The 20,177-nt window shown below is 45.1% G+C and overlaps 1 protein-coding gene across 5 annotated transcripts in view; it reads left to right on the forward strand.

Annotated features, from left to right (window-relative positions):
• gpr155a (G protein-coupled receptor 155a) overlaps nt 1-20,177 on the forward strand; it is a 74,880-nt gene that overhangs the window by 33,098 nt on the left and 21,605 nt on the right. For all 5 annotated transcript variants that reach the window (XR_009445944.1, XM_048534599.2, XM_048534600.2 and 2 more), the window contains exons 4-8: nt 8,678-8,843; nt 9,389-9,544; nt 14,325-14,408; nt 17,384-17,504; nt 18,476-18,554. Coding sequence is in view for 4 of the 5 variants with exons in the window: in XM_048534599.2 (XP_048390556.1) it covers nt 8,678-8,843; nt 9,389-9,544; nt 14,325-14,408; nt 17,384-17,504; nt 18,476-18,554 (606 nt within the window). In the remaining variant the exon portion in view is untranslated. The remainder of the gene's footprint in view (nt 1-8,677; nt 8,844-9,388; nt 9,545-14,324; nt 14,409-17,383; nt 17,505-18,475; nt 18,555-20,177) is intronic.

The following is a 20,177-nucleotide window of genomic DNA, read 5'->3' on the forward strand; positions in this document are numbered from 1 at the left end:
GGGGTCCATGATGGTGGTTAGGTCCCCTTCCACCTTCACGTACCTTCCAAGGAAGGTCAGGACATCAACTGCTGGCACATGCGGGTTGTACATGTGTACAGTCACCATACGGCTCCTCTGCGCTGGCATCACGAACAGTGGGACAGCGGTCAGTACAGAGAGGGGGCCCTCACCTCCTTTCTCCTTGAAAACCTCCAGGAAGCGCTCGCAAAGCTTGGCACTCCTGAAGGTTACATCGTAAAAACCTCCTCCGGGGAAATCCTGCAGGCAGTAAATGTCCGCAGCAGCGAACCCACAACAGTCCAACAGGACCCTCTTCACGAAGAAGGTACGGTCCACAGGTGCAACTTCATCCACCTTCTTTACGGAAACACGGATGGTGTTCCGGACCGCCTGACCTGGGGCGCGAGCACTTGCCGCAGCCATCGTTGCAGGTTGGCTGCTCCCCTGAACCAGCGTTAGGCCGAAGCCAGCATTAAGATCCACTGGTCGCAAGGGTGCACAGCCAACCCGACGTCCTCCTTTCACCTCCAAGATAGCACTCTCGTCCTCCCGGTCCACAAGAGAGTGGGCCTTTATTGTGTTCGAGATGTAAGCTAGTTCACTGAGCTTGCCGGTTTGCTCCCAGACATTTCATCACCATTCTAGGTAACATTATCGGTGAAGCGCTGGTGTTATGTCCCGCTTTCTATTTATCTGGTTAGGTTTCCTGGGGTTGGTTATGTCATTTCCTGTTCTTTTTCTCAGGGGATGGTAGATTGATTTGGAGCCAATGTGTTGTGATTGACAAATGTGATTGGCACAACACATCCATCCTAGGACAAGCCAAACAGAGACACGCACGAGAATTCATAGAAGCATGGCATTCCAACCGGAACTCCATCAACAAACACATTGATCTGGAGCCAATCTACCATCCCCTGAGAAAAAGAACAGGAAATGACATCACCAATGCAGGAAATGACATCACCAACCCAAGGAAACCTAACCAGATAAATAGAAAGCGGGACATAACACCAGCGCTTCGTCGGAGGCTCACTGATGGTGTTACCTAGAATGGTGACAAAACATCTGGGGACAAACCTTACAGTTCAGTGAACCAGCTTACATCTCAAACACAATAAAGACCCACTCTCTTGTGGACTGAGAGGACGAGAGTGCTGTCTTGGAGGTGAAAGGAGGACGTCGGGTTGGCTGTGCACCCTTGCGACCAGTGGATCTTAATTCTGGCTTCGGCCTAACGCTGGTTCAGGGGAGCAGCCAACCTGCAACGATGGCTGCGGCAAGTGCTCGTGCCCCAGGTCAGGGGGTCCGGAACACCATCCGTGTTTCCGTGAAGAAGGTGGATGAAGGTGCACCTGTGGACCGCACCTTCTTCGTGAAGAGGGTCCTGTTGGACTGTTGTGGGTTCGCTGCTGCGGACATTTACTGCCTGCAGGATTTCCCCGGAGGGGGTTTTTACGATGTGACCTTCCGGAGTGCCAAGCTTTGCGAGCGCTTCCTGGAGGTTTTCAAGGAGAAAGGAGGTGAGGGCCCCCTCTCTGTATTGACCGCTGTCCCGCTGTTCATGATGCCAGTGCAGAGGAGCCGTATGGTGACTGTACACATGTACAACCCGCATGTGCCAGCAGTTGATGTCCTGACCTTCCTCGGAAGGTATGTGAAGGTGGAAGGGGACCTAACTGACATGGTGGACCCCTTTGGCATCTGGACGAGTAAGAGGCAGGTCAAGGTGACGCTGAGGATGGGCGCAGACGGGAATGTCGCACACCCACCGTCCAGCTTCGCGATCGGTGGGAGCAGGGGCTACCTGACCTACGCAGGACAACCTGAAGTCTGCCATGCCTGTGGTAGGTCAGGTCACATGGCGGCCGACTGCAAAGTCACCATCTGCAGGAACTGCAGGGAGGAGGGACACCTTGCAAAGGATTGCCCACGAGAGAGAAGCTGCAACCTTTGCGGGGAAGCGGGCCACTTCTATAGGGCATGCCCGCAGCGGGGTGCCACCTACGCCCAGGTCGCCGGCAGGGGAAATGCGGGGCCAGCCCCCCCGGAGGAGAGGAAGGCACCAGGGCCCAGCAAGGACCCCACTAATGTGCAGGAGGGCCAGGCCGTGCGGGAGGGCCCAGCCCTGCAGGATGGGCCCGAGGCCAGCAAAGCACCCCTGCAGGCTCCGATCCCCCCCGACAACCCGGAGCCAATGGAGGCGGCGGCAGGCAACCCAGGGGAATGGACTACAGTCCAGAAAGCGAGGAGGAAGGTGCGTCGACGGGCCCAGGAACCGCAACAATCAGGAGGGAAGAGGCAGCTACAGGGGGGCTATAAGAGCTCCTCTGACGAGGAGGATTCGGAGAGGGCCCACCCGAAGCAGAAGTTAAAGGTCTCGAGGGGGAAGGAAAGCAGCACCCCGCTTCCAGGTGACGGGAGGCGTCCTGAGGCTCACTCCGACACCCAGTCAAGTGCCGCTGGAGCACTGGAGGGCCCCCCGGAACTTCCAGGCGGGAAGGAGGAAACAGCACGTCCCCAGCCTGATCCGGAGCCGGACCCTCCTGCCTCCGCACCCCTGGCGGGGGGATGCCACCCGGAAGGCAGCACAGACGGTTTCCTGAGCCCAGAGAGCGTCCAGCAGTTAGCCCGGGCAATGGGCATGAAGGGACAGATGGAGGGGCTGGACCTTGGACCTGGGGAGGGTACTGCGGTCACTGCCCACAATGGGGGTACGAATTGCGAGCATTAATGTGCGCAGCGTCAAGTCAACCGCGAGATGTGTGTCCACATTGGCCTACCTGACCACCATCAAGGCGGACCTCCTGTTTCTGCAGGAGTGCGGGATACCGCACCTCGGCAGGTACGGGAAATGGTCCGGCGCCTGGACCTGTGGGCCTTCGATCTGGTCGGGGGGTAACGACTGTCGCTCCTCGGGCCTGGCTATTCTGCTGCGGGGGCACAACTTCACCATCTCTCAAGCTCAGGAGGTGGTGGGGGGGCGCCTCCTAGTGGCTGACATCACCTACAGGAATGCTTCCCTGAGGCTGATCAACGTGTACGCCCCAGTGGTACGGAGTGAGCGGTTGGACGTCCTGCAGCGGCTTCCACCCCTGCTGGCTACGTCCAGGCCGGTCATCCTAGGCGGAGACTTCAACTGCATCATTGATGCAGATGGAAGATCCGGCGTGGGGACAGCGGGTGGGGGGATTCAACTGGACGTCACGTCCAGATTCCTGATAGGTACGGTGAAGGACGCCAAGCTGCTCGACGTCTTCAGCACCCCTGCAGACGGAGCGCAACAGAGGTACACCTGGTCGCGGCCAGACGGGTCTATCAGCTCAAGGATAGACTTCCTGTTTGTGTCACGGACGTTCTCGGTCAGATCCACTGGTGTCGAGCCGGTGTTCTTCTCTGACCACTGCCTCCTGTTGGACGACTGTCACTTACAGGACGACCAGCCGGCCGGCAAGGGGACGTGGAAGCTCAACACGCCTCTGTTGACCCCAGAGAACGTCGAGGAGCTTAAGAGGGAGTACACCGGTTGGAGAACCGTGAAACCCCTCTTTGAGTCTCCAGGCGACTGGTGGGAGACGGTGAAGGAGAACATCAAGAGGTTCTTTGTCCTCAAGGGTGTTCAGAAGGCAAGAGAGAGGCGGGGAAAGCTGTCGCGACTCCAGAAAAGGGTGCAGAACCTGCTCCTTCTGCAGTTGATGGGGGTCGATGTCACAGAGGACCTCCGCGAGGTGAGGGGCCAGCAAGCCTCGCTCTTCGCCGCGGAGGACTCCAGGATAATCTTCCGGTCCAGGGTCCGCTCCGTGGAGCAGGACGAGACGTGCTCGCGTTTCTTCTTTCAGAAGGTGCACAAAGAGAGCTCTGTGCTTAGCCGGCTGAAGGAGGACGACGGCTCGGTGACGTCGTCTCGGCCCGACGTTTTGAGGATCAGCAGATCCTTCTATGCCGGACTGTACGACACGAAGCCCACGGACAGCACGGCCTCCGAGTCGTTCCTGTCGTCTATCATGGAGGTCTTAGACGACGGCACGAGGGAGTGGCTGGACCGGCTGATATCCCTGGACGAGCTGGCCAGAGCCCTCAAGTCCTTGCAGAGGAATAGGACTCCCGGAAGTGATGGCTTACCGGTCGAGCTGTATTCTGCTCTGTGGGGCCTGGTCGGCCAGGACCTGCTGGAGGTGTACGATAGTGCGCTTCGGGCAGGGGAAATGTGCAAGTCCATGAGGAAGGGCATCATCACCCTCATTTACAAGAGGAAGGGGGAGAGGGAAGAAATTAAGAATTGGCGTCCCATTTCACTTTTGAACGTGGACTACAAAATCCTGGCCATGGTCATTGCCAACCGGGTCAGGTCTGTCCTGGAGTCGGTGATTCACCCTGACCAAACCTGTGCTGTGCCGGGCAGGAAGATCGCTGAGAGCCTCGCGCTCATCAGGGATACGATCGCCTACGTACAGGACAGGCAGGTGGACACCTGCCTCGTCAGCCTGGACCAGGAGAAGGCCTTCGACAGGGTCTCTCATGCTTACATGAGGGACGTCCTCTCCAAATTGGGGTTCGGGGAGGGCATCCGCAATGGATCCGGCTGCTCTACGCCAACATCGTTAGCGCAGTCTCGATCAACGGGTGGGAATCAGACAGTTTTCCTGTTAGATCTGGAGTCAGGCAGGGCTGCCTGCTCTCTCCTGCCTTGTTCGTGTGCTGTGTGGAGCCCTTCGCCGCCTCCATCAGGAAGGACGTGAGCCTGAGGGGCGTGACTATCCCAGGCAGCGGAGGCCTTCAGGTCAAGACCTCCCTGTACATGGATGATGTCGCCGTCTTCTGCACCGATCGTCGGTCGGTGAGTAGGCTGTTGGACATCTGCGGCCAGTTTGAACTGGCCTCGGGTGCCAAAGTCAATAGGGGTAAGAGCGAGGTCATGTTCTTTGGGAACTGGGACGACCGCTCCTTCATCCCCTTCACCGTCAGGACAGACTACCTGAAGGTGCTGGGTGTTTGGTTTGGTGGAGCTGGGGCATGCACTAAGACTTGGGAGGAGCGTATCTCCAAATTTAAGCAGAAGCTGGGCAGGTGGACGCTCCGGTCCCTCCATCGCGGGTAAGAACCTGGTTGTCAGGTGCGAGGGGCTTTCGGTACTGTTGTATGTGGCGCAGGCCTGGCCTATTACCTGGACCTGCGCCGCTGCGGTCACCCGGGCCATCTTCCACTTCATTTGGGGGTCGAGGATGGACCGGGTCCGCAGAGATACCATGTACAAAGACCTGGGAAATGGGGGAAAGGGCGTACCGAACGCCACCCTCGCCCTGACGGCTACCTTTTGTGTGTGGCTGCATCAAGCTGTGCGTAGATCCTCAGTACGCAAACACCGAGTGTCACTACTTACTGAGGTTCTACCTGTCCCCGGTGTTGCGAAGGATGGGCCTGGCCTCGTTGCCGCGGAACGCTCCGAGTAGTTGGACCGTTCCGTACCACCTGTCCTTCGTGGAGAAATTTTTGAAAGGAAACACCTTTGACCACAAGGCCGTCAGGCAGTGGTCAGCACGTAGTATCCTCAGGACCCTTTGGGAAAAGGAGAGGGTGGATCCCGTCGTGTGGTTCCCCATGCAGACTGCCAAAGTCGTTTGGCAGAATGCCTCATCGCCAGAACTTTCAAACAAGCACAAGGACATTGCTTGGCTGGCGGTGAGAGGGGCTCTGCCAGTGAGATCCTTTATGCATGCCCGGAATCTCTGCACCACCGCACGCTGCCCTCGAGGTGGCTGCGGGGGGGACGAGACTGTCGATCACCTCCTTCTGGAGTGTGCCTATGCGCAGGAGGTCTGGAGGGGGATGCAGTGGTATTTGTCGAGGTTCGTCCCGAGCAGCTCCGTGACGCGGGACTCCGTGCTCTACGGGCTGTTTCCGGGGACGCACACCGAGACCAACATCAACTGCGCCTGGAGGACCATCAATGCGGTGAAAGACGCTCTTTGGTCTGCCCGCAACTTGCTGGTCTGCCAGCTGAAAGAACTGACCCCGACCGAGTGTTGCAGACTGGCGCACTCCAAGGTCCAGGGCTACGTGCTGAGGGACGCGCTAAAGCTTGGGGCAGCCGCCGCCAAGGCGCGCTGGGGAAAGACCACCGTATGAGCCCCCTCGTCCAGAAAAGGGAAAAGAATCCTATCTGGTAACTGGGCCCAGCTGGCGCCTTCCCCAACTGGTCAGGGGGCCAACTGGGACTGTGCGGGGTGACGACTGCCGGGGCGGCTTCTTTGCTTTGTTTTTTTTTCTCTGTTTTGTTTTTTTTTTCCCTTTAGTTGGTGTACGTACCCCCGGGTAACCTGGAGTGGCTTGCATGACTGGGTAGGTGTATAAATGTTTTATTTTTTGTACATGCTATGAATAAAGTATATTTTTTCAAATAAAAAAAAGTGATGAAACGTCTGAAAACTAACCTTTCAGCTCAGCGAGCAAACTCACATCCAGAACCTCAACCTGAGCTACAAATCTTCTCTTAACTTGCTAGCCTAGTGTTATTTTCTCTAGTAATCCAGAGACCCAGGTAATGTTCTCAGATTGGCAGATGCTAGAATTTGAATCTAACAATTCAGTTCAATAACCCCGGAGTTCCCTTCTTTAATGGTACTGTGGATATACTTACCCTCCGTGGATGGCAATTGTTCAAGAAAGCAATTCATCACCACCACCTTGAGGGATGGGCAATAAATTCTGACTCATTCAGCAGTGCCCCTGTGCAGTGCAAGAATTTTAAAAAGTCATCTGTTTTCTCACTCTCACTACACACTTTCACACTTACACTTGTTTATTGTCCCTTTTGCTCATTAGTTGGCTCTTTTTCACTTTCTTGTATGCAAATGCTAGGGCTGTCTCACATATACATTCCTTCTTTCTCTATATGTACTTGCTTCTGTGTTGTCTTTTTCCTGCATGCTATTTCTTTACAGTTGTGCATGCTCCTCCTGAATCGTGCTTGTTCCTATTTGATGCATTCTTACAGTATTCATTGCATTTTGGCTGTCTCCTCTTCCCTTGTTTGCTCATGCTCTTTTGCTTGTTCCCCACTTCTTTTCATTCATTGCAATTCCTCAATGGTTATTTTGATATTCTGGTTCTTTTACCCACCTTTTTGTATTTCTTCATGCTTTTTTCCCCCCACTGCCGTTGTCCCATCTCACGTGCCCTGTATTGATCTTGCACTCACTGTTGATCTCTCAGTTCCCATCTTGGGGTGCATTTGTCTCAAATATTTTGTCCTTCTGTGAACATGAGGATTTTTCTCTCCGTGCTGTCACTCATTCCCACTTTACTGAGAAGGTGCACTCTAGTGCATTCTGTTTCATAGAATCATACCAATTCCCTGGTGAGCTTTCAGCCAGACCCACCCCCTACCCTATCCCTATAATCCTGCATTTCCTAGCCTGCAAATCCCTAGAAACTATAATCAATGTAATATGGCTAGCCCAACTAACCTGCACTTCTTGGGACTGTGGGAGGAAACCCACGAGGAGAACGTGTAAAGTCCATGCAATCGACAGAGGGTGGAATCAAAACTGGGTCTATGGCTCTTGAGGCAGCAGTGCTAGCCACTGAGCAACCATGCCAACTGGTAAATTGTTTCATGCATTTTACACTCCCCATTGTAGGTTCATTCTCTTTGCTTCTGTTGTTCACACAGGAATGTTAAAGACCTTTGAAAAAGCTTTAGGAAGCTCAGAAGTTCTAAGATGTTAAGGTTCTAAAGAAAGTGAATCACAAGATAAGATGTCATTTGATAAATCATGATTGCAGTGTTATTTTCTTATACTCCTTGCCTTGAGCAGACATGAGCACTGTTTTGTCTTCTCACTTAGAATTCTATCTTGCATGTTTTCTCTCTCTTTACCCATTCACTGTTTTTATAATGGCAATAATACACTATGAAGCACCCATTGAATTCTTTTATGCCTACTCACTTTTTGTACCCATTCACTATTCTGCTGTTCCTCTTGGTTTTGTGCTCTCTTTAAATTGCCCTGCCTTTTGAATTCATGTGCTGTTGCTGGCAAATTCTCTTTCTTGCTTACTTTTTGTCTATGGTTTTGTCTATGGATGAGAAATCTTGCATAAACATAGCAGAAAAAGTAAATTTAGATGTGATAACCATTACAGCAATGTTCCAGCACTGTTCCCATATCTGAGGAACTCCTGCTGTCTCCCTGCCACTTGAAAGGAAAATGTCTGTTGTCTGGTACATGCTAATGTGCTTTACACCATAGCCTTCAAATTCATTCTTCGCTGCAAACTTTATTCACTGTTTTCTTCTGGGGATTTCTAAACTAACCTCTCTCACTTGTTTCTTCTACACTTCAAATATGCAACACAGCACAGACTTTGTCCTCCCAATAATATTAATGTGCAGTTCATTGCATAATGTCTTGACTTAAATTTAACTTTTCTCACTCTTCTTTCTGTTGAATAATCACTCCTATTAAACAACTTGTAATAAGATTGTGGTTATTTTTATTTTATAATTGGGAGATTAATTGAATAGTTTGGATTTAGCAATTCATAGAAATTTAAGGTAATAATTTCATGTGATAAATCAGAATTTTTTTCAAATTTCTCAACAAGCCAATATGATGAATAATTTATTTTTTCATTTAATTTGCAATAAAATAAATATTTTTAAAATTCGTAGATTGGTGCTTCCCCTCATCAGCCGCGAAATGGTGGAATTACTAGACAGTGGTAATACTGAAGCTAACTACACCAGCCTCTCAAACTATGCATTTTTATATGGCGTTTTTCCAACAGCACCAAGTGTAGCTATATATGCAAGTCAATACAATATGGAAGTTGAAATTGTAAGTATATTGAGGTTTAATCTCCCATTTTAAATTGCAAATAGGAGGAGTTTTTCTTAACAATTTGGGGATTTGCTAAGAGGATATTTACGAGTTTGAATTCTTTTTCAATTATATAGTCAGTCTTTCTATGATTCTTGCATACTTAGTAATTCAAGCCTATGTAAGTTTAGATGAATATTGCTAGATGAGTCTGAAATGTTTTCCATGCAAAACCATATGTCTTTTCAGTGGAAGTTGACACAATAGCAATATTTCAGTGGTGTTTAGATAGATACGTGAACAGGCAGGGAATACAGGGATATGGACTATGTGCAGGCAGATGGGACTAGTTTAGAACTGCATCATGGTTGGCACAGACATGGTGGGCTGAATGGCCTGTTCTTGTGCTGTACTGTTCCATGTTCTATGTTCTAAGTACAGACTATGAGGACATCAATCCTAGGAACCTTAGTGGAAGCACTCATTTAGATAATCACAATTCCTTTTTTTTGTATCTCTACATCACTATTTGTCAATAATATTTACATAAAATTATTTTATAGGTGACTCCTGGGATGGTAATAAATACATTTGTATCTGCTCCCATCATGTATGTGTCTGCGTGGCTTTTGACAATTCCATCTATGCACACACAGGTGTTACAATCAGCAATTCGCAACATTAGCTTTGACATAAGCATAGTCACCCTCGTTTTTCTGGTTAGTATATGGTTTCTGTAAAAACATTCATATCTAATGTTATGTATCTGATTTAGCATGCTGTTTTCTCACTGCTGTTGAAAAGTTGTTTTTGGTATTAAAGTTCATTGTGATTTTGAGATGTTGATTGACTTGCAATTTAAATTTATGCCAAGTTATGTTCTGTACATTGCAAATATTAGTAGGTCACTGAAAATCATCCTTTTTTTGATAATGATGCGTCCAAACTCCAACAACATGATGTTGTACTCTCAGACTTCAGAGTGCCCAACCATATTCTGACAAAGACTAGCATCATCCCCAAGTTAAATCAGTGACCTAATTCCACTCCTCCAAATCGCCAGACATTTATCTCCAGTTGCTAAATACTAGTCATTCATTTACAAGGGCATAAATATTCTTATTGTGATAAACCAATAATCTGCTACATTTATTGTCTGCAATTTTGGTGTCCTTACCTATGGAAAGGTTTATTTACCATAAAGGGAGTGTAACAAAGTCTCAACAAACTACTTCCTGCGATATGAAGTTGTCCTGTGATGAAAGACTGAATAGCCTGCGCCTCTCTTCTCTGGAATCTAGAAAATGAAGAGGTGATATTATTCAAAAATATTGTTTTCAAAAGATAAGTATGTGTACTCATTGCACCAGCTGTACTTCCCAACCACCTATAACAGAGCAGTCACGCCTGTGATGGTTGACCACCTATTTACTGCTAAGCTTTTGGTGAAGGGAAGCTTTCTCAGGTTGAATGCTACAATAACCATGTGACTATACAACATCTTATAAAATAACTCAAACAGTCTAGGGTAACTGATCCTAGTTAATATAGAAATAAATTGAATATCTTGTACAGAGACGTGGATTCTACAACAATTGAGTCATGGACTTCTGTAGCGAGTGTTTTGTTTCCAATTATTCTCTGGGCAGTGTCATTTGTATTTTAACAGCATATAGTATTGTTATTTCTATGAATCAGTGCAATGTTGGCAGCCACTGAGGGCTGTTACTGTGGACTCTGAGCAGTTCACTTTATATAGTGTTTCCAGCAGTTTCTGTCCCAGTTCACGCAAAACTATATCAAACAATAAGTTAGTATCTCACCAAAAGAATCGCATCAGGTAATGCAGTACTCCCTGAATTTCTGCCTTAAATCCCCATCTCTCTTCCCACCTATGTCATTGGTGCCAATGTGGACCACGACGTGGGGCTGCTCCCCCTCCCCCTTAAGGATCCCAAAAACACTATAATTCGAGTACTATAGATGGGTCAGTTTTTGGCCAGTGTGTGCAGGAGGGCTTCCTGACACAGTATGTAGATAGGCCAACAAGGGGCGAAGCCACATTAGATTTGGTACTGGGTAATGAGCCCGGCCAGGTGTTAGATTTGGAAGTAGGTGAGCACTTTGGTGATAGCGATCACAATTCTGTTATGTTTACTTTAGTGATGGAAAGGCATAGGTGTATACCACTGGGCAAGAGTTATAGCTGGGGGAAAGGCAATTATGATGAGATTAGGCAAGATTTAGGGAGCAGAGAATGGGGAAGGAAACTGCAGGGGATGGGCACATTAGAAATGTGGAGCTTATTCTAGGAAAAGCTTCTGTGTGTCCTTGATAAGTGTGTACCTGTCAGGCAGGGAGGAAGCTGTAGAGCACGGGAGCCTTGGTTTACGAAGGAGGTGGAATCTCTGGTCAAGAGGAAGAAGAAGGCTTGTGTTAGGATGAGATGTGAAGGCTCAGTTAGGGCACTTGAGGGCTACGAGGTAGGCAGGAAAGACCTAAAGAGAGAGCTCAGAAGAGCCAGGAGGAGACATGTTGTTGGCGGATAGGATCAGGGTAAACCCTGAGGCTTTCTATAGTTATTTAGGAAATAAAAGAATGATGAAGGTAAGATTAGGCCCAATAGTAGTGGTAAGTTGTGTGTGGAGTCAGATGAGATAGGGGAAGCACCAAATGAATATTTTTCAACAGTATTCACTCTAGAAAACGACAATGTTGTCGAGGAGAATACTGAGATACAGGCGACTAGACTAGGTGGGATTGAGGTTCACAAGGAAGAGGTATTAGAAATCCTTCAGAAGGTGAAGATAGATAAGTCCCCTGGGCCGGGTGGAATTTATCCTTGGATCCTCTGGGAAGCCAGGGAGGAGATTGCCGAGCCTTTGGCATTGATCTTTAACTCGTCATTGTCTACAGGAATAGTGCCAGATGACTGGAGGATAGCAAATGTGGTTCCCCTGTTCAAGAAGGGGAGTAGAGACAACCCTGGTAATTATAGACCAGTGAACCTTACCTCAGTTGTTGGTAAAGTGTTGGAAAAGGTTATAAGGGATAGGATTTATAATCATCTAGAAAAGAATAAATTGATTAGGGATAGTCAGCATGGTTTTGTGAAGGGAAGGTCGTGCCTCACAAACCTTATTGAGTTCTTTGAGAAGGTGACTAAACAGGTAGATGAGAGTAAATCGGTTGATGTGGTGTATATGGATTTCAGCAAGGCGTTCGATAAGGTTCCACACAATAGGCTATTGTACAAAATGCGGAGGAATGGAATTGTGGGAGATATAGCAGTTTGGATCGGAAATTGGCTGGTTGAAAGAAGACAGGGTGGTAGTTGATGGGAAATGTTCATCCTGGAGACCAGTTACTAGTGGTGTACCACAAGGGTCGGTGTTGGGCCCACTGCTGTTTGTCATTTTTATAAATGACCTGGATGAGGGTGTAGAAGGATGGCTTAGTAAATTTGCAGACAACACTAAGGTCAGTGGAGATGTGGATAGTGACGAAGGATGCTGTAGGTTGCAGAGAGACATAGATAAGCTGCAGAGCTGGGCTGAGAGGTGGCAAATGGAGCTTAATGCAGACAACTGTGAGGTGATGCACTTTGGTAGGAGTAACCGGAAGGCAAAGTACAGGGCTAATGATAAGATTCTTAGTAGTGTAGATGAGCAGAGAAGTCTCGGCGTCCATGTACACAGATCCTTGAAAGTTGCCACCCAAGTTGACAGGGTTGTTAAGAAGGCATACAGTGTTTTAGCTTTTGTTAATAGAGGAATCAAGTTCCGGAACCAAGAGGTTATGGTGAAGCTGTACAAAACTCTGGTGCGGCCACACTTGGAGTATTGTGTACAGTTCTGGTCACCGCATTATGAGGAGGATGTGGAAGCTTTGGAAAGGGTGCAGAGGAGATTTACTAGGATGTTGCCTGGTATGGAGGGAAGGTCTTACGAGGAAAGGCTGAGGGACTTGAGGCTGTTTTCATTAGAGAGAAGATGGTTGAGAGGTGACTTAATTGAAACATATAAAATAATCAGAGGGTTAGATAGGGTGGATAGGGAGAGCCTTTTTCCTAGGATGGTGACGGCGAGCACGAGGGGGCATAGCTTTAAATTGAGGGGTGAAAGATATAGGACAGATGTCAGAGGTAGTTTCTTTACTCAGAGAGTAGTAAGGGAATGGAATGATTTGCCTGCAACGGTAGTAGATTCGCCAACTTTAGGTACATTTAAGTCGTCATTGGACAAGCATATGGACGTACATGGAATAGTGTAGGTTAGATGGGCTTGAGATCGGTATGACAGGTCGGCACAACTTCGAGGGCTGAAGGGCCTGTACTGTGCTGTAATGTTCTATGTTCTACGTTCATATGTTCAATCAGTATCGCACTGAGATGTCACCCGAAATTATGTGCTCCAGTGTCTGATGGAGAGCTTGATCTCAAAGACTTAAAGACAAGAATGTTATCACTATCCAGTTGTGATAGGCGAACCTAATTTGTAGTATAAATCTATAAAAAAGGTTAATCTCTCCTACGTAAAATAGTTCTGTCAACTCAGAACCCCGTTTCAGTTGTGTTCTAAGTTCCTGAAAATCATATTAATGACTTTCTGTGTGAGATCCATGTTTGACAAGGTACTGACTGATTCCTCACTGGTGGCTATTTCTATACCAGTTAATATGTCATAGGAACACATCCAATCTTGCTCCTGACTCTCGTCAAGATGTGATTATTTACGCAGTTACACTTTGTACTCTAAACATTTGGCCCAGATTATTTGGAAAACCTGCTCAGCAACAGAATGATGCATGTTACAATATATTCTGTGAAATTTGCTGATCTTTATCAAACCATTTATTCATTTTACATTGATAAATGATATCAATCCTTTATGACTGTGAAATAAAACCTTTTTATTTACATTCTGTGTGACATCAAGAGAGTACCACAATTGACACATTTAGGTGTCACACACTTGAACTCAAATTTCATGTATCTAAAACAATGAGAGATTGCACCTGAACATGTGGGGAAACAAATGATGAAGATGACCATTGTTAAAAATGAAATAGAAAAGGAAAAGAAAGCAGTGTTATGTTGTTTTCTTCTGACCTTGATAACCTAGCACCTCCCCAAGGAGTTTTGTAAAAATAAGCTCCAATCTAAGGCATCTGGAGGCAGTAGACTCTACCTTTCTGCTCAGATTCATGTATTTTAATCATCAGTGCACAGAGTAAGAAGCTGCTAATTAGCCCCAGAGTTTTCCTATTTACAATACTTCACAGTAGTTGAGTAGTTAAATCTGTCATAATTAGGGGTAACCTCAGATTTACTGTGAACAATGCAATGGGCAACACTGTTATTTATAAAGTAATTAAAATTGCCACTCAAAAAAAACCTTTGTTTCCGTGCTGTTTCAAAGATTTTTTTGAAAAAAATCGTATGTTTGGCAATTACAATTTCAATTTCATTAATTTGCACAACGTTTTTCTTTTGTAAAGGTTTGGTCTGTGGCTGTTATGCTTTTGAGTAAGAAATTTAAACAGTTACCACATTTACTGTCCATTAATCTGCTGCTTGCACAGGTAAGGCTCTTCAATTATTAATTATAAGCTTTTGTGGAATGACGTTTATTTACTGATCCTTAGCTGGTGGACAGTACATATTTTCTGAAGGTGGTCGGCCAAAAAAAAACAGGTGGTCTCAACTCACTTTCCCATTCCGCACATACTACTAGACCTGTTGAGTTCTCTGGTACTTCTCGTTTTTATTTCAGATCTCCAGCATCTGCAATACTTTGCTTATGTCAGTCAAGCAGACTCCTTTATCCTGGATAGTGTCAATTTCTTAGGTGTTGTTGCAGCTGTAACTATCCAAATGAAATGAAGACTGTTCCATGACACTCCTGACTTGCATCTTGTAAATGGTGAAAAATCTTTGGGGAATGAGAAAATGAGCATTTCTTGCAGCATACCTTGTTTCTGACCTGCTGCAGTAACCATATTTGAGTTTCTGGTTAATGGTGATCCAATTATTTTGATGTTGGAGATTTGATAATGGTAATACCATCAAATGTTGGAGGAATGTAGTTAGGTTCTGTGTTGGAGATGGTAATTGCCTGGCACTTGTCTAGTACAAGTGTTACTAACAACTTACTATTTCAAACCTGTATATTGTCCAACTCTTGCTTAATGGAGCATAGACTGTTAACAGAAGAATGATGATTGGACACAGCATTCATTAGCATACTTCCCACTTTTGATATTACAATGCAAAGCAGGTCATTATATGAGAGCAATAAGTGGCACAGTGATAATTTCACTGGATTGACAATTGAGAGCCGAAGCTCATGCTCTGGGCCGTGGGTTCAACTCTCACTATGGTAGATGGTGTAATTTGAATTCAGTAACATTCAATAAACAATGGGAACAAAAAGAGCCAGTCTCATTGGTGACCATGTAACCACTGTTGTAAAAACACATCTAGTCCTTTTAGAGAAGGAAATCTGCTATCTTTCTAAGGATATGGGTAGGCCATTTAGAATAGCTAAAAAAAATTCCTTTACCCAGAGTGGTGAGCCAATTGAGTTCTCTACCACAGTAAGTGGTTGAGGCCAAAAAAAATTAGTTTTCAAGGAGATAGAATTCATAGGACTAGAAGGATTAAAAGTTATGGGGTGAAAGTTGGAACACTGAGTCGGATGATCAGGCATGACCTTGTTGAATGGCAGAGCAGAGTCAAATGTCCTACCCGTGTTCCTAGCCGATATGTTCCGATGAAACTGATAATGATGCTGGGACTGGCTTTGAGGAACTCCCTGCGGTGGTGTTTTAGAGCTGCATTGATTGGTTTCCAAATCCAAAACCGTCCTTGTTATATATGATCAGAAATGTGAAAGTTTTCCAACTGCCCCTTAACTTCATTTTCACTAGTGTTGCTTGATGTCAAATGCTATCTTGAAATCAAGGGCAGTTATTTACTTCACTTTTGGAATTTAACTCAAATGTCCATGTTTCGAGCAAATCTGGAATCGAATAGACCAGGAAAATCCAAACTGAACAGGCTATTGATGAGTTAATGCCACATTATGGCACTATTCATAATTCCTTCCATTGATAAGTAAGAGTAAGTTGATGGAGTAGGGTTTGGTTTTGTTTGGATAATTTTTCAATTTTTAGAGCATATCCTTGTGTTGTAGAATTGTGTTATATCTGGAGCAGCTTGGCTAGCTGTATGTCTCATTCTGGAGCACAGGTCTTTGCAGCTGCTGACTGAATTTTGTTGAAGCCTGGAGCTTGAACCCTTTAATGTGCCCAATGCACTAAAATGTCTTTTGATCTTGCATGGAATGAATCAGGTTGGCTGAAGGTGAGAATCTATAATGTTCAGCATCGCAGGAAGAGGCTGAGAGGGATCATCCATTGGCACCTCTGCCTGAAAATGATTTTCAGTTTTGTATATTGCATTTGTGTGCTTGGCTGTCTTATTAGGGTAGAGGTATTCTTGGAATCTCTTTCTGACATTTGTTGTTTAATTGTCTGTTGCCATTTACACCTAAAAATGGGACAGGATGCTGACCTTTTGATCCCACAAAGACAGTAATAATTGTAATTAATTTTAGCACAGTCTACAATATGGTGTATCTAATGTTTGGCATCCATGTAGTTCTGTGTTGCATTTTCTTTTGGTTAGCATCTAAATATCAGGTATACGTGGTACTGCATCCATTTTGTTCGTCCAGATTCCAGACTGAGTAGGATTGATCATCAGGCTTGACAATGTTAGTGTAGTGAAAAATAAGAATAAGGGGGGAAAAAAATGTTAAAGATGACATTGGGATACATTTCTGTGGCTGCTGTTCACACACAGTGCCTCAAGTATATTCTATTGCACTTAAAAGGTGTCAGTGTCACATAGTCTGATGAAAGACTGTTATTCCAAAGAAAGGATTTACAGTAAAGGCAGCTGATGTCTAAACATATTGAAGCAATTTGACACCAAAATGGAGTCTTTTTTAAGTGTAAAATCTGTGGGAATGAACCAGTTAACACTGTTGATACTCCTGTTTGTTGAATATCAAAATATACATTACAGTCCTAAAATAGTTATTAAAAGCCTGTACAAATAGAGAAATGGAAATCGGGCACGTAAGCACAATTCCACACTACTCGGAAACAAAAAAATGTACTGTGGACAACAATTAGTAAGCTAAAAATGAAAAATTTCCTCATCCGAACAGTTGCTATCACTGAAATTATTTTGTGACTTAGGCTTCATTTGCCTTTTGATCAATGTCCAACAATGCTGGGATTTGTTATAAGGATTTATGAATAGTTGCAATGTTAGAATTTTATAATTGAAACAATTGAAAATTTCTGCAACTGAAGGAAATTAAATGGACTATTTGCAGAGTACAACCTCAACTGGAGACACAAGAGACGGTCAACAGACTTTGCAGAATAAATGGTCAATTCTAGTACTTAATCTCTCAGTGAACTGAATATTGGTTACTTTGTCAGTTACATTTTACTTTCTTTTTAAAAAAAAATATATTTTCCAGAGTATGGTCTGTTTGGGAATGATCATGTGGTATCTTGTCACCAAGCAAAATAGTCTTCTTGGTCAAGTGCTGGTTTTCATTGTGCTATATTGTTCTTTGTATAGTACATACGTATGGACAGGTAAGGAAGGTCATTTTAGATGGCTGTTTTAACTCATTCATTTTGATTTCCTCGGTTTTTGCTATAATAATTCTGTATGTGTATTTCTGATTTCTCATTATGCATCTGTACTTACTACAATTTCCATGATTTTCTTTCCTTCTCCCTGTCTATTTATCTGTTTTCCTCTTTATAACTAGGATGGTGACGGCAAGCACGAGGGGGCATAGCTTTAAATTGAGGGGTGAAAGATATAGGACAGATGTCAGAGGTAGTTTCTTTACTCAGAGAGCAGTAAGGGAATGGAACGCTTTGCCTGCAACGGTAGTAGATTCGCCAACTTTAGGTACATTTAAGTCGTCATTGGACAAGCATATGGACGTACATGGAATAGTGTAGGTTAGATGGGCTTGAGATCGGTATGACAGGTCGGCACAACATCGAGGGCCAAAGGGCCTGTACTGTGCTGTAATGTTCTATGTAACAATGACTATTTACTGCTATTTCCCTATTTTCACTTTTTCTATTTTATCCCTGTTCTTTCCCTGATTTACTGTTTCTTTTGCCATCTCATTCTCTTTACATTTTCCTTCTTTTCATCTCTCTTACTGTTATTTTTCATTTCTACTTAACTCAGTTTTTCTCCCTTCCACTCTCCTCCCCTCTCAATCAGTTTTTCTTCCGGATCTCTTTTCTCATTTTTTTTCTCTTCCTCTCTCAGTTGCTGTCACATTCTTCATCCCTCCTCACTTTTTCCTGAATCCTGTGAGGCTTTAAACACTAATGCTTCACCAAAAAATCATCTAAACTGCTGCATCATAGGCACCTCCAAGTCCAATTACAGATAAAAGTGATGTCAGGTTTTGTTCTTGTAAGAATGGGCACTCATCTAATCATTTGTTTCACAATTTGAAGCTCTGATAGAAACATAGCCGATTTACTGTGTTCTTGCAAAGTGGTCTAAAATGTCCACAACCAATTTCTTTTAATAGGTCTCATTGCTCTCTCATTACTCCTGTTGGAGAAAAATGCATCCAAGCAAAAAGGGTTCTTCATCATTGCTGGATGGGGGTGAGTGGGAAACTGTTTTATATTTTCAAACCTTGACTGTGGTTGCTGTTAATGATAGATAATAGTCACCTGGTTTAAATCAATAACAAACCGAACAAGAATGGAACCAAATAACATGATATTTATTTTATAATATTGTGACATGTATAATGTTTTAATGTTTGTTAGTCCAAATAATGCATTTCAAAATTCAATGGACTGATTTCATAGAGTCCCTACAGTGTGGAAACAGGCCATTTGGCTCAACAAGTCCATACTGACCCTCTGAAGGGCATCACACACAGACACATCCTCCACCCAATATTTCCCATGGCTTACACATCTAACCTATACATCCCTGGCCACTATGGGGCAATTTAGCAGAAGCAATCCACCTCAACTGCACATCACACGTTTTGATTTCAACAGAGCTTGGTATGCAGATAAGAAATGGCCATGGAAAAAAGGTTTACCTTTTGATGACAATGTAGATCTGGGTCCTTGAATTGTTTTAAAGGAATCCATTTACATTGGGAGTTAGGGTGAATTGACTTTTTTAGGATGTTTTGAGTTATTTGGGTTATTAGTTTGTGGATTGTCTCAGCTGTTGTGGTAGAATTTGTCATGGCTGTCAAAATGCAAACCAATTTTTCACAGCATTTTGTTGGATGTGAATTGGCCTGAATTTGCCAAAGAGAAGTACAGCACAGGAACAGGCCATTTGGCCATCATGCCCTGACTAAACTTAAAAAACAAATCTTCTGCCCTTATTCAGCCCGTATCCCTCTATTCCTTCTCTATTCATGTAACCATCCAGATGCCTCTTAACTGTCGCCAATGTGCCTGATTTCACCACCAGCTCCTCTGGCAGTGCATTCCAGGCTCCTACCACACTCTGTGTGAAAAACTTTCCTCGCACATCTCCCTTAAACATTTGCCTTCTCAGCTTGAACCTGTGCCCCTTGTAACTGAAACTTCAGCCCAGGGAAAACGTGTCTGACTATCCACCCTATCCATGCCTCTCATAATTTTGTAGACCTCAATCCAGTCTCCTCTTGGTTGCCATCTTTCCAGTGAAAACAATCCTAGTCTTCTTAACCTTTCCTTATAGCCATTGCCTTCGAGCCGGGCAACATCCTGGTGAACCTTCTCTGCACTTCTCCAAAGCTTCCATGTCTGTCTGGTAATGTGGTGACCAAAACTGCACACAGTATTCCACAGATGGCCTGACAAGGGTTTTATGTAGCTGCAGTATGTTTTGCCAACTCTTGTAATTCAAGCCCTGGCCAATGAAGGCGAGCATGCAATATACCTCCTTAATCACTTTGGCCCCCTGTGTTGCCACTTTCAGGGAGCTGTGGTCCTGCTCGTCTAGATCCATCTGCAGATTAATGTTCCTAAGGGTCCTGCCATTAACAGTATAATTCACACCTAAATTTGATCCTTCAAAATGCATCACCTCGCATTTGTCTGAATTAAACTCCGTCTGCCATTTCTGTGCCCAAGTCACCAATTTAACTATATCCTGTTGTACCTTTTCACGATCATCGGTACTTTCAGCAACTCTGCCAATCTTCGTGTCATCTGCAAATGTACTAATCAGACCAGCCACATTTTCCTCCAGATCATTTATGCATGCTACAA

This window comes from Stegostoma tigrinum, chromosome 7, assembly GCF_030684315.1.
Source record: "Stegostoma tigrinum isolate sSteTig4 chromosome 7, sSteTig4.hap1, whole genome shotgun sequence".
Taxonomy (NCBI): Eukaryota; Metazoa; Chordata; class Chondrichthyes; order Orectolobiformes; family Stegostomatidae; genus Stegostoma; species Stegostoma tigrinum.